Source organism: Anneissia japonica, unplaced genomic scaffold (assembly GCF_011630105.1).
Source record: "Anneissia japonica isolate Jap-2015-1 unplaced genomic scaffold, ASM1163010v1 scaffold287754_len4335492_cov202, whole genome shotgun sequence".
In the NCBI taxonomy this organism is placed as follows: Eukaryota; Metazoa; Echinodermata; class Crinoidea; order Comatulida; family Comatulidae; genus Anneissia; species Anneissia japonica.
The window spans coordinates 3,057,649-3,071,124 of NW_022705543.1; the positions used below are offsets into that span (position 1 = coordinate 3,057,649).

The 13,476-nt window shown below is 37.4% G+C and overlaps 3 protein-coding genes across 3 annotated transcripts in view; 2 read left to right on the forward strand and 1 right to left on the reverse strand.

The window, feature by feature from the left end:
• Positions 1-207: 207 nt before the first annotated feature.
• LOC117105758 (aqualysin-1-like) lies at positions 208-4,442 on the forward strand. The gene is made up of 7 exons (XM_033247031.1): positions 208-364; positions 889-1,008; positions 1,349-1,475; positions 1,622-1,728; positions 2,136-2,277; positions 2,982-3,166; positions 3,934-4,442. The coding sequence occupies exons 1-7, from the start codon at positions 254-256 to the stop codon at positions 4,255-4,257; spliced, it is 1,116 nt and encodes a 371-aa protein (XP_033102922.1). The 5' UTR covers positions 208-253; the 3' UTR covers positions 4,258-4,442.
• A 3,422-nt stretch (positions 4,443-7,864) lies between these two features.
• LOC117105759 (H/ACA ribonucleoprotein complex subunit 2-like protein) lies at positions 7,865-10,687 on the reverse strand. Its single transcript, XM_033247032.1, has 4 exons — positions 10,466-10,687; positions 10,132-10,201; positions 9,779-9,884; positions 7,865-9,195 (listed from the first exon to the last, which is right to left on the reverse strand). The coding sequence occupies exons 1-4, from the start codon at positions 10,617-10,619 to the stop codon at positions 9,070-9,072; spliced, it is 456 nt and encodes a 151-aa protein (XP_033102923.1). The 5' UTR covers positions 10,620-10,687; the 3' UTR covers positions 7,865-9,069.
• A 178-nt stretch (positions 10,688-10,865) lies between these two features.
• The window catches only part of LOC117105757 (poly(U)-binding-splicing factor PUF60-like), a gene marked incomplete in the record, with an annotated part of 16,393 nt that continues 13,782 nt past the window's right edge, over positions 10,866-13,476 (forward strand). Inside the window, 1 exon segment of the mRNA XM_033247030.1 lies at positions 10,866-10,994. Within this exon segment, the coding sequence (XP_033102921.1) occupies positions 10,866-10,994 (129 nt within the window).

Sequence of the window (13,476 nt, forward strand, 5' to 3'; positions counted from 1 at the left end):
ATGTACTAGTATGTAGGTCTACATAATTACATATTAAAATGAATAATACAGAGGCCTGTGGGAATCTTAACATCTTTCGAAGATTTATCTCACCACATATGTCGTATGTTCAATGTATGATAACATATTCTTGATGAGTTTGCGGTTATTTATCTATATGATAGTAATAAATGATAAGCGTTAAGGTCTATAAAAAGGGAGAGCGTACCACGTTTGGAATTACACTCAATCGGTTGATACACAACGTGACAAGATGCGTGCCTTCTTCGTACTCCTCCTCGCTACCGTTGCATGGGCAAAGCTTGCCCCCCTCCATTCCCACGGAGCCGACAGAATCCCAGGCAAATACATCATCGGACTCAAGGTAAGACATTGCATTCAGTTACATACATACGACACAATATTACACTTTATAATACTGTTTTATACAATATAAAGTCTGTAAAAGTATTCCAAAATAATAACAATTATTATTACAATATAACGAACGTTACTTCGAATGTATGCCACGATTCAACGTTTCGATCTTTATTTGGTCATCTCTCATTATTCGAAGTAACGTAATGTTATTTAAACATCAGTGAATTCGTTGGTTATTAATCATTAAAATTGTAATGGCAATTTTGTATATGATAATAGGCCTATGCAACAGTAGTAGCAGTATTGAAGTTTCATTTAGGTAGATAATAGATTGTTTAATTTTGTTTGATTCCGTTTCCTTTATGTTTTTTTTTGTTTGTTTGTTTTTTTGTGTTTTTGTTTGTTTTTAGTTAAGGCTCAATTAGTCCAAATTAAACACATAAGTATACAAAGACGATTTAAGCTTTAGCATGATTATTTATTGTAGTTTATAGTTTACTATTAACATTATTGCACTTTTAATTGCAGGATGATGTCGAAGTAGACTCTCTGGTCTTTGCGACTGGTGACTTCAAAGCCAAGATCCTCAAACGATTCCGAAACCTGAAGGCTGTCGTTGCTGAACTTGACGACAAGGCTCTTGATATCGTACGGGATATTTTTGTTTTTCTTACTCTCTTATTAGACATTTCTTCCATTCCGTAGCCCCTTATAAAGTTAGCCTAAATATCAAAACGATGCTTACTAACAAAAATCGCATTAATGGTCAATAATCCGTTCAGTGTATCTGGCCATCTGGAACGTTGTCGATGCATTGTAGGTTTGTGGAACAGACTTGAACCTACGTCATAACATTGAAAGGGACCGTCACATACCACTTTTGTAATGACCACTTAAACTCAGGCGAAAGTGTACAATACACTTATTTTCACTTTAGTTCACTTATTATTTCTTTTAATTGATAATTAATGTTTGTGAATTATTACAGGTCCGAAACCTTGATGAGATCGAGTACGTAGAAGAAGATAGTATTGTCAGAGCTAGCGCTGTCACATGGGGCCTGGATCGTGTCGATCAAAGGAATCTGCCATTGGATGGTGGATTCTCTGTCAGCGGTAAGACACTGAGATATTTGATATCAGTAAGGCCTGTAACTCAACAAAGTCGATATTGAGTAAAATTGAAAATTAACTACCATACACACATTATTATATGTATTATTATGTGAGCATGATTTATGTTGATATATATTTATTCTTAGGAACCGGTAGTGGTGCCAATATCTACGTCATCGATACTGGCATCAACCCAACCCATAATGACTTTGGTGGACGTGCAGCCGTAGCTTACGATGCCAGAGGCGGTGATGTAGGTTTCATTTCAATAACACTATTAGTGCTTCTGTATCTGTAAAGAACAACCATGGTGGGGCTGAGGTAGTTTAGACCCTCTACCTGTAAAAGTCCCTCTCCGGGCCCCCTCTATTTCAAATTCCTGGATCCGCCACTGAAACTTATAGTCTAATATAGATGATGCCAATCTCAATGTAATACCGGAATTGTAACTGAGGCCTACCGTTATAACATGTTGCATTTTATTGCTCATGTACTGTATGAGGTTTTCGGCTTCTTGCTTTATATATTTTGAACTATTAAAACCAGTATAACCGAATGATAAAATCAAGTAATTGTCTTCCAAAATCTTGTTAAAAGATTATTTATTAACAGTACTCCCCCTCCTCCAATCTAATGAATGGTATCCTTTGATGATTATAGGGTGTTGACTGCAACGGACATGGAACCCATTGTGCTGGAACCACTGCCAGCAACACCTGGGGTGTTGCCAAGGGTGCCAAGGTATATGGTGTCCGAGTTCTCGGATGCCTTGGATCTGGTAGCAACAGTGATGTTGTAGAAGGTAAGCATCCCTTCATATCATACACCTGACAATTTAAAGTATTCTTAAACAATAACGCAAGAGGGGGCAGGGGGCGGGTGTACCATCGTGGAGAAAAACAATTTGTCAGGGAGAGAAAAACAATTTCAATGTATTTTTTACAGAATGTGAGACTCCGAAATCCACTAAATAAGCATTTTAAATCCCTAAATTGTCAGGGGTTCCGGGGGCTTCGCCCCTGAATCCCCTTTGCGGAGCTCTGGGCTGGGACTGACACAGAAAGTCGTCTCAGAAAGTCGGCCGTTTCAGATTGGTGTAACTAACAGGCTTACCAGTTATTATTTTATAGGATTTACAGTCACATATCCAAAAAACTGCTCAAGGCGCTCTTTCCCTGGTCATTTGATACAGAATCAATCATACACAACGTGCAACCTCCTCCGCTCCCTGGGGGAGTATTGCTAGTTACGCGTGTAATTAGCACTAACTCCATTCCGAATCATTCACCTCCTACCAGGTACCCATTTATACTCCTGGGTGAAGAGAGGCAAATGCAGGTAAAGTGTCTTGCCCAAGGGCACAAGCTGTGTGACGAGCGTCAGTCTCGAACCCAAATGAAAGTCGAACGCCTGCCCTTACACGCTGCGCCACACGCTCACTGCAAAAGTTCAATTCATACTGTTAACTCAGCTGCTCGTTACATTAATTATGTTTGTATTTTATAGGTATTGATTGGGTTGCCTCAAATGCTAAGCACCCTGCTGTGGCATCGATGTCTCTTGGCGGAGGTGCTTCACTTTCTACCGACAGAGCTATTACTCGTCTCGCTAGTGCTGGTGTCGTCGTTTCCGTCGCCGCAGGAAACGATAACGCTGATGCTTGCAACTACTCGCCCGCCAGAAGCAGTGATGTTAGTATACCGACTTATTATTCGTTATAGCTAGACTAGGCCTATTTAAATACCTAGATGGCATACCGTACCAACAGATTTTTTAAAAATGTAAAACGTATTTATTTCTTTATGTATTGTTTATATATTTATGTTGGACTCTTTCCGTCAATAAATTATATATACAGTATATATATACAGTATATATATACTGTCTCTTATACACATCTAGATGTGTATAAGAGACAGGAGCTAGCGCTGTCACATGGGGCCTGGATCGTGTCGATCAAGGGGCGTGTCACCCTTTCCCGAATTAGACATTTTTTGAAAATAATAAGCTGCTAGAAGCTCATACAGGGCATCTTGACCTTAGAATGTTACCCTTGTGTTTGGTAATGCAAAAATCAAAATGTTATAGACCTATATCACACAATGGGTAATCTGTAATACAGTATTTCTTTGCTGTTTGCTGCGATAGGCCTAGTTTTTCGGATTTGATTAAATAAATCGCTACAATTTGTGGGCCAATATTTAGGCCTAGTCGGCAAAACAGAATGCAAAATTATTAAGGTTAGAAATCTAAGCCCAAGCAACGAACGGAAAATGTTTTCGACTTGTTCTCGCGGGCCGCATAACAAGCACTTGCGAGCAGCCAGTTGAGAACCCTGATATATACGATGTTATTCCAACCTAAGCAGCAGGCCACTATCCAAACATTATCATCTATTATAAATCTAGTTAAATTACTATTGAAGATTTGATTCATACTCTTATGATCTTAACTACAGGCCATCACTGTCGGAGCTACCACTATTGCCGGTACATGGTCCTCTCGTGATGAAAGATCCTCCTTCTCCAACTACGGCAGCTGTGTCGATATCTTCGCTCCAGGTTCTGACATCACGTCAACATGGCACAACAGCAACACTGCCACCAACACCATCAGTGGCACCTCCATGGCTTGCCCACACGTCTCTGGTGTTGCTGCAGTTCATCTCGGTAACGGATACAGTGCTTCGGCTACTAGCTCCAAAATCATTAGCGATGCAACTGCAAATGCCGTAAGCGACGTTGGTTCTGGATCTCCAAATCTCCTCCTCTATTTGGCATAGGCCTAAACAGATAGGCTACATTTCAGCTAAACATTTCTAGAATCTAGAATGTAAACGGGGCTGTTATCAACAGCCATCCTCAATTATAATACGATATTTAATCAACTTCAAAACATTTTGAAAACATGCAAATGTAATTTTATGATCTGATATGATATAATAAAATATTCTTAATGAGTATACCACGGACGTATCCTGCTGTATCCTTAATGTCGTATAGTTAGTGACGTACAACAGGCGTATCACGTGATGAATTTTTTGCGTCATGGGCATATCCAATTAGGCGCTTTACGCAACAGGACGGGAAGACTGGTGAACGGTGGTTTTGTGCTCATCATCAGAGCATGAAGCCCACAACAAAGAGTATAGAACTGCAAGAGGTCCGACTGCCTGGGATTCGTTGGAACGCAAAAAGTACTTCCACGAAGGGGTGTGGCCTTTAAGATTCGAGCAAGCGTACGAGTTTCTAACTTATGTGTAGGGCGATCCCTATTTCGTGGCAGTACTTTTAGCGTTTCATTGTCTGCATACCCTGCTGCATACAAAATCAGAGCAGTCGGACCTCTCGCAGTTTATACTCTTTGCCCCAAGAAACAATAGGGCGCTTACCCCGAATTTCCGTTGTCGGCGGCTCCCCGTCCTCTTGCGTAAATTGCCTATTATCTTGATGAAGTACAGCACTCATGACCTACTGTAGCCCTACATTAAAGGTGTATCATTTTTTTTTTTTTTGGCAATACCACATTTTTGACAATGACAATTATAATGTTAGGCCTATAAGGACCTTTCTAGGGTCAATCAAACTTACTATCAGAACAAGGCCATACGTACGCGCTTGTTCCACAAACAAGTATACGTACGTTGTAAGCTGTTGATATTGACCTTATCAACAAAGCGGAGCGGTCTATAAGCGCCAAAAACGATAGTGACAAAAGACTTTTTGAATAAATTGTAGTGTACGCCTACAAAGATATCCATGACAGGGCCGTCGAAACCGCAAGTGACAGCAAGTATTTCCGAGCATCTAGAGGCGCAATTTTTTAATTTGCTCACCTCTCAGCCCCGACCATGGTGGGGATTGAGGTGGGTATGAAATCTCCGTCTATACCTTTAACTCCTGTATCCGCCCCTCAGCCCCGACCAATGGGCAATGGAAACTCCGTTAAAATATATTGTAAAATGATAATAATGGATTCCTGTATTTATAAGGCGCCGATATCCGCATGGTGCGCTCATGATGCCAGAGCCGGTCAAGCAAGACAAAGGCTACGAGGGGAAAAATTCAGGAAGATAAGAGTGCAAGAAAGAGGAGAATTAACGGGGGAAGTGCTAGTCAAACAGACGCTTATTCAGTCTGGACTAAGTTTAACAGGCCAGTGGAGTTTTATGAGAATTGTGTGAATATTAAACCCCAGAGTCAACTTTTCTAGGGGGTCCCTCACAGTACATACTATATTGATACTTAAAATCATTTCCTTTTATTCAACGTAAAAAGGACATTACAACAATTGATAAAAGAATTTAATGCCAACAACACCATATGCTATCTTTCTATAATCTTTCTATAATTCGACGTTGGTTGATATCTCACTGATGCGAATGTCCTTTAAAGTTTAGTAGCCAATTACCATTTCACTTCGTTCACCATTTAAATTTCAGTTTAGTGGAGGGGTGGGGGAGGGTGGCTTGCAGGAATTGATAATGATGTATTAAAGAAGTGATGTTGTGGCATTACTGAATTCACAAGTTAATACTGGGAACCCGGCATGATTTTACTTTACTTAGTTTTTCTAGTGTTCTTAACTGGTCCGTATTGTCAAAAGCTCTTTTGTAAGTTCTTCTATTAGTAGAATGAGCTCCTTTGTACTGGGGTTCATCTGTGGCGCAACGCACGTGAGCTCTCGGAGTGCGCAGCCCCAGGGTCTCGCTCAACAGGGGCCCCGGAGGTGTTGAGAATTTTGTTTAGAAATGCTTGAGACTGACACTGATGGAATTTAAATAACAAATTTGCTTGTTTTGGAGAGAACTTTCTTCTCTTTTCTTCTCTCTTTTTTGCTGCTTCTCTCTTTTTCCTTAAAAAATTTCGGGGGGAGGGGGAGGGGTGATGAATGGGGTTAACCCACGTGCTCCCCGGATCCGCCCCTGATAACGATTAATTGAATGATTGTTTGATAATGCTTTTTTATATTGGTAAAGCTTCTTTGGAACTCAGATGAATACATAGTGATTAAGCAACCTCTGAACGCTAAAATGCACGTCGCAAATGACGAATTAAGCAGACCTATATTAATTTATACGTTGCACGCAAATATTCAAATTAAAACTGTGTGTGCAAAATATTGCTTATATGTGGAATATTGCTTTTAAGATTCAACTTTTCATTGAAAATATCCTGAAAGATTGTAATAATATCTTATTCTCTGACATTCGTAATGGGAATAATAATATTAAAATGCAATGGGCTTTCAACACAAAAAATGCTTTAAGAGATCTCACATTATCTCAATGGCTTGAATTGAAGAAGGGAAAAGCAAAAACTATTAAACTATTAAAAACTATATGACTGTAAAGAATGCTCCTACATTGGAGGTATATCTCCTTGATAGCAATGACTTTGAGGGTGCTTCATTGAAATTCAAATTAAGGTCGAATACCCTTCCTCTGGATGGTAAAGTAGCAAAATGGTCTAATGACCCTAATTCTAATGGGCTCTGTAAATGCTGTAATATAAACGAAGAAGAAAATATTACTCACTTTTTATTAACTAATTATATTAGAAATGAGGAAATCGAGAAGTTTAAACAGCAACTCTCTCTTAACGATTTCCTTCACGTTTTCCAACAATTCCAGCAATTAGATATTGAAAACAAATTACTCTTTATTCTCGGCAATGACAATAACTTATAACAAAAATTAAAATCTTGATCGACAAATTTTGCAAATCCTTAGCTGAAAGAGCATGGAGTAAAATTTGTGATCTTCTTAAAGATTAAATTGAATTTCGTGTTGTGTTTTATGTCTCTTTTTATTTTTTATTTTCTTTTACTTCACTGTATATTTTCATTAGTTTTGTTAAGATTACTTTTGTATTAGTTTAGATGTTTGACGCACAACCTGTTGAGTGCCACGATATAAATGGTGTATGTCAATAAATTATATTGTTAAATAGTCACACGATATCGCCTAATAATTAGTCTTTTCAGCCCTAACAGTTATCTCTTGGAAGATTACCTACCCTGGTCACTTCATGAGCGAAAATACATCACCGACATACAAGGCCCGGGGCCCCAACATTTTGTCGTCCCGGGCGCCATGACACGTTGTTACGTCACTGGGGCATATAATTTGCTTCACCCCAAGAGTGTTTACTGAATATTGGAAACCACTCGAAATTTTCAAGGCTTTTATATGTTTTGCAATGATTCGAGAGCAAATAATGTTGTATTTGTTTGTATCTGAAACTAACACGTCAAGCAGTAGACCCATGCTCCCGCTGGGTATATTTTTACATACTGTACTAATTTTCTGATTCGGAGAAGAATACATATTGGAATTTGCAGGCTATTATAAGAGCTGTTGGACGTGAAAGAAATAATAAAGAAATGTGTTAGGCTCTTTAAAAATTTATTGAAATCTGATGAAGAGGCTTACAAATCAATTCATTTCTATAGTAGCTTTTTAATTAGAATTTTTACTACAAAAAATCCTAGATATATACAAGTCACTTTATAGGTATATTTAATTTATTATTAAAAACAATTTTTTTTTTTGATTATTTGCAGTCTTCCTTCATTTCATTGTACAATATATATTATAGTACACCTTTCTTTGAATGTAAACAATGTCTTTCCTTAACATTTGGTTGGTTCAAACACAAAAATTGCTGATTACAGCTGCAACATTATGAAATTCTTCCATGGGAGCCGAGTCCGTGTTCCATGTGTTTGATCCAATAACGGGAGTGACAATGTTAAGCGCATAGACGTCTCTACAATATGCGCTATACAAGTCAACAATTATTATTATTATAACTATTCAAATGATACTTTTGTATGCATTTTAAATTCATGAAGGAAAAAAAAAAACCCCTTTGTGTAAGCAATTTATTAATTTAATACAGTAAGAAATCAAAAAGTAGCACTTTCGTATGCATATTACACTTCTTCAGGGGAATGAAATGCACTTAGTCATCTGAAACTAGTCTAAAAATGCTACTTCGCTTTCTGACAGTTTTATGTATTAGACTAGTATGGATCATGATATTATTCATATTTATTTACTGTAATTTATTACATGTAGCTATAGAGCTTAGCTAACCATATATTGTATATCTTCAATGTATTTAAAATGATCAAATAGCCTGTTAGGGAGAATCTAGATTTATTTTGCCGACACCTCCCATGGGCCGAAATCCTAGATCATGCTGAATTTCCCACGAGTGTTGAGTACAGAATCCTTTACACATGTAAGTTGTAATCAAATAGTAGGGAGCTTTCGATTTGTGTGACGTGACGCTGGAACGGAATAACTCATGTGTGACCATCTTACCTGGAGTCCTACGTTCTCTGCATACATTGTCTGGCCAAATTGCGTTCCAGAATCTACTCAACACAAGGTGACCTTAACTTTCTCGTATGCGCAGATGACTTTTAGTGACGTCATTACGTTCTACGTCCTACTGTTATCGTACAATCGAAAGCTCTCTATTATAATGGAAGAGTGTTGCAACTTGTTCGCTAAAACACTTGTATCCCAATTGCGTTCCCCTCCTCTTTCTTTGATTAATGGTTGAGAATAGAGGCTTTATAATTTTCATATGGGTAAAGGAAGAGCTTTTAAGGTGCTGTGGCATTTATCGTATGCATCCTGGTAATCTTCATGCGGCTTCACCATGATGCAGCAGGTGGGTCTCTTGATTCCTGTTGCTGATCCTAAGTCCTGAGAAATAATAAATCAACAAATTTAATCAATGTACTTATTATGTTATTATGCAGCATGTGAGGGGATCTAAACAGCTGCTTCCATGGTTTATCACCCGTTAATTTGCAGGATCTTTGCCCATCTACTGTAAGCACATTCACCATGGGCTTAGATCCTCTCAAGGACCTACAGTATTCGTCTCGCCATCCCCACAATAAGAAGATCGTTTGGAGTCATTTTCAGTAATGAGGCATAAATTATGGAACAGCCTGCCAACCAATGTACAAGCGTTAAATGGTGTCTCTTTCCAAAGGAGTAGGTCTTTTTTATATTTTTCTGCTGCTTTTAAATTGTTAGATTGTTGTTTTTCACCTTTTTTGAGCAGTTTTTTTTAATTGTTTTTTCACTTTCTACAGCACTTTGGTCTTTGTGGAAAAGTGCTTAATAAATCCTGTAATATTGCAAAAGTTGTATCAGTATATTATATTTTACTGTATATACATAAGAAATATATAAAAAGGATACATGAAGGTTTAACACAATGATATGCCTAATTAGTGATTCATTATCATTTTCACTTTGAAAATGATTTTTTACTTACATGCTTTGACGGAACATAGGCATACGGGATTTTGTTCTCTTCACAAACACAAGGCAGATGACACATGACTTCGATTGGGGTGATGTCACCAGCAAAAACTACAAAACTGCAACAGAAAACAATGATATTTACTTGAAAAAAAAATTGTAACTCTGCAAAAACAAATATATATTTATATAAATAAATGATATCAATATGTATATAGCATACAGGTCTAATTTGAACTGGTTTCATCAACGATTAAAAACTTCTTTTACAGTACGGTATGGCAGTTTTAGTAAAAAGTTCAGTCACAAAAGCAATGCCTCTGTATTTTGATTTAATGTAAAGTTTATAAATTAGCCAAAACCTACCCTCTCTCTCCTTTTCTGACAAATTTCTGGATTTCTTTTACTCCTCTTCGAACCATCTTTTTCTTTGAAGCTACATTCAGTAAAAAATAATTCATCAAATAATAATTATTAGTTAGGCCTAATTAATTAATGTAATTTTTTTCCCCTGAAATTGAAAGAAAAACTGTTTAATTGTTTGACTTTCCTGTTACATCAAACTGCCCAAATGGCTAATATTTAATTTTTTTTAAGCTTGTGGTGGTGTAGTAGTAGGGCTCCGCTGTGCTGGGTCGGAAGCCAACCTACGCTACACAAAGTCATGGGCTACAATTTAGTACGAGTTGTCTAGGTCTACCTTTCTTAATGGCCTTGTATAATTTCTTTGCAAGTTTCTCTGAAGCTAATGGTTGAGCAATACACGAAACGTTCTCTGATAGTTCATTGTAGCTTTTTGATTCCTCTTCTTCTAACATTGACTCATCTTCGCTGAATTTTCCTAATTTACCCATTTTCACTTGACCTAGCCTATGCCTACTCCCTCAACACAGCTTGCAAAACATGTGCGATAAAAGATGCTCTTCTTGACCTAGAGGTCACACTAAGCATGATGATGATGACATTAAACTTATTTATAAATATTGATACAAATTTTAGATATTTGAATTATGCATAGATATAAATTTAAGTGAATTTAATATTACTGACTGTAATTTAAAGTTTACTGTAGTTTACAAAATACGATTAGCTAGGCTTGTATGCATTATTATTTGTGTAATTTTCTGAGAGAGGCTACGTCGTTAGTTAATATTCGACGACAAGCGATTAGGTTTTGTTGTCGGTTTTTACAAGCTGTGTTTGATCAAATTATGGCTGAAATTCAAGCGGTGAGTTAACTTGAAACAATAACAATATTTGAAATCGTATTTTGAATGTCTTAAGATGCAAAATAAAAACAAATGAGCATACTTAGCTAGGCAGAGCAGTAAGTGAGAATTTCTTCTCTGCCGAGTAAGAGGTAGCGCCTGTGTGGGAGCTTGTTGTGCCAATTGTTAGCTAGAGGGCCTAGGCATTTGTGGAATAATTCATTAAAAATTCTTTCATTTTAATTATAACGTTAATAAATTCATATTCTAATAGAATTTTAGAGTTAATTGGTGCCATTTTTTGATACAGTATTGTGTTTTATGCTGCGATGACCTAGATTTCGATAGATTTAATTTGATAGTTTTGCAAAAGTTCTATCGAAATCTTTGATTTGGCCTAAGCCTAGCTAAGGTGAGCCTCTAAGGTCCATGTAGAGGTAGGATACAGTTAGTTCACCGTCCAATTCCAGACCTCTCTATAATTTCGAGACCCCTCTAATCCGAGATCACCCATTTCTAAGCTCGCACTAATAATTGTCAGACCCCTTTAAATTTGGGACTGTGACCACCTATTTTTCAAGTCCAAAAATGCAAAATGACCTCTAATCCACTTTTGGAAAAATAAAAGAAGAACCAGACAAGTTGAAACAACAAATGCACCTCTAATATACTGTCAAACATTTATTGGGACCTGATATATAAACTTAAACCACTGTAATTTTTTTTGTCCTGATAGTGGTACAAGATATTGTTGTTGTAATGCAAGATTTGGTTCTAGTTGCTAAACACTTAACCACATTAATGATTCATTTTGTTCCAGTTGCTAAAACACTTAACTATACTTCATTGTTTCAGTCATTTAAAAACTGAACATAGAATCTAATTCAAAGGAAATAAATAATAAATTCTTTTAAGATAAAAGAAAATTGTTTGAATTTGGTTCCAGATGCTAAAAAACTTAACTACTGTACATTTAAATTAATTCATCCAGTTTCAGATGCTGATCGACGTAACTGCATTAATGATTCACTCATTTTGAAACTGAACACAGAAACTAATTTAAAGGAAATGATTCAGTGCTATGTTAGGGTTTTTGTCTACCTATCAGGGATGTCACCAGCTTTTTGAAGTGCCGGTCGGCGATCATTCCGCGTTTTCCCGGGGGTGGGGGTGCCACACCCCCGTTTTCCAGGGGGTGGGAGGGTGTCGCCGTATTCGTGAAAGCTCTTAAAAACCAAAAGGCCTAAGTAAGTCGAGCAGGCCTAGGCCCAAGGCTAGCTGACGCGATTTTTTTTGGCTAGGCCCACCCAGGTAGGCCTAGGGCCTAGGCCAGGCCCAGGTAGGCCTAGGCCAGAAGAAAGCAACAAAACAGATGAAGATGAGACTTACTGTAGGCCTAATTAAATTCAATAGTTGACATGCTTTGTTTTAGATTAAAAAATAATAATGAACAAATCCCGGCGACAAAGCGTCGATCCGACTGTACCCAGCCGCATTGTTTGCCGTAATTTCACATGTTTGACGATTACCACGACGAATGTGTATGTCACTGATTCATGTGCACTCATTTATTTATTTTTTTGTCCATTTACCCACATTATATATCAATTATAATTAAAAGTGAAAAACTTAAAATACAAAATGAAAACAAAGTAAAGAAATAAAACATAAATCAGGTTTCGTAAATTTTTAATAATCTTCCTGCCCCGGACAATGATCTCATAATAAAACACTTGAATGGTCACGATTTCAACTTTAACCTTTGAATGTGTACAGAGCAACCGTGTCATGCCAGCCCACGATGTTGATAGTTCGCTATGACTCAACTGGGCCTAGGCCTAGGCTGTTAAGTTAGCGATGAATAGCAGGGCAGTGCAGTATTTTGTTACAATTAACGTAACCACGGAAACATTTATTGTATTCTTATTCATTTATTGTCTTTATCAATTTAGCTTGTCTATTGTGTTTAGGTAAACTAATTATTTTGTTACAATTTGTAAACTGTTGAAATAATAGTGGTGGTCGGGAGCCTGTAAATCCTGGTCGGAAATGTTGAGTGCAGATGTGTATAAGAGACAGGCTGTATGTCATCAGCAAAGAAGTGAAAATTTAAACCATGTCTAGTGATTATGTTAGAAAGACCAGAAGTGTAGCAGATAAACAAAAGGGGTCCAAGTACGCTACCTTGCGGAACGCCATACTTCAAAGGGAATGTGTTGTAGAATTCCGACCCAACGTTAACACGACATGACCTATAATCAAGGTATAGAGTACAGCAAATGGAGAGCTTTGTCAGAAATGCCAAAAGATTCTTTAAATGTGTTCAGCAATAAAGCGTGATCAATTGTAGCAAACGCTGATGACAAATCCAACAAAACCAAGATAACACCTTTAGACTTGTCAAGAGAGAGCAAAACACCATTGGCAATACATAAGAGAGCAGTTTCAACACTATGGTACTGTCGGTAAGCAGATTGTAATTTAGGTAATAGATTAAACGATT

Excerpts from the sequence above, each read along its gene's own strand:
- LOC117105759 (XM_033247032.1), bottom strand. The coding sequence starts at position 10,619 with ATGGGTAAATTAGGAAAATTCAGCGAAGATGAGTCAATGTTAGAAGAA. Across the intron at positions 9,885-10,131 it reads GTCAGAAAAGGAGAGAGAGG|TTTTGTAGTTTTTGCTGGTG; the intron begins GTAGGTTTTGGC and ends TTTCTGTTGCAG. Across the intron at positions 9,196-9,778 it reads CCTATGTTCCGTCAAAGCAT|GACTTAGGATCAGCAACAGG; the intron begins GTAAGTAAAAAA and ends ATTATTTCTCAG.
- LOC117105758 (XM_033247031.1), top strand. The coding sequence starts at position 254 with ATGCGTGCCTTCTTCGTACTCCTCCTCGCTACCGTTGCATGGGCAAAG. Across the intron at positions 1,009-1,348 it reads ACGACAAGGCTCTTGATATC|GTCCGAAACCTTGATGAGAT; the intron begins GTACGGGATATT and ends GAATTATTACAG. Across the intron at positions 1,729-2,135 it reads ACGATGCCAGAGGCGGTGAT|GGTGTTGACTGCAACGGACA; the intron begins GTAGGTTTCATT and ends TGATGATTATAG.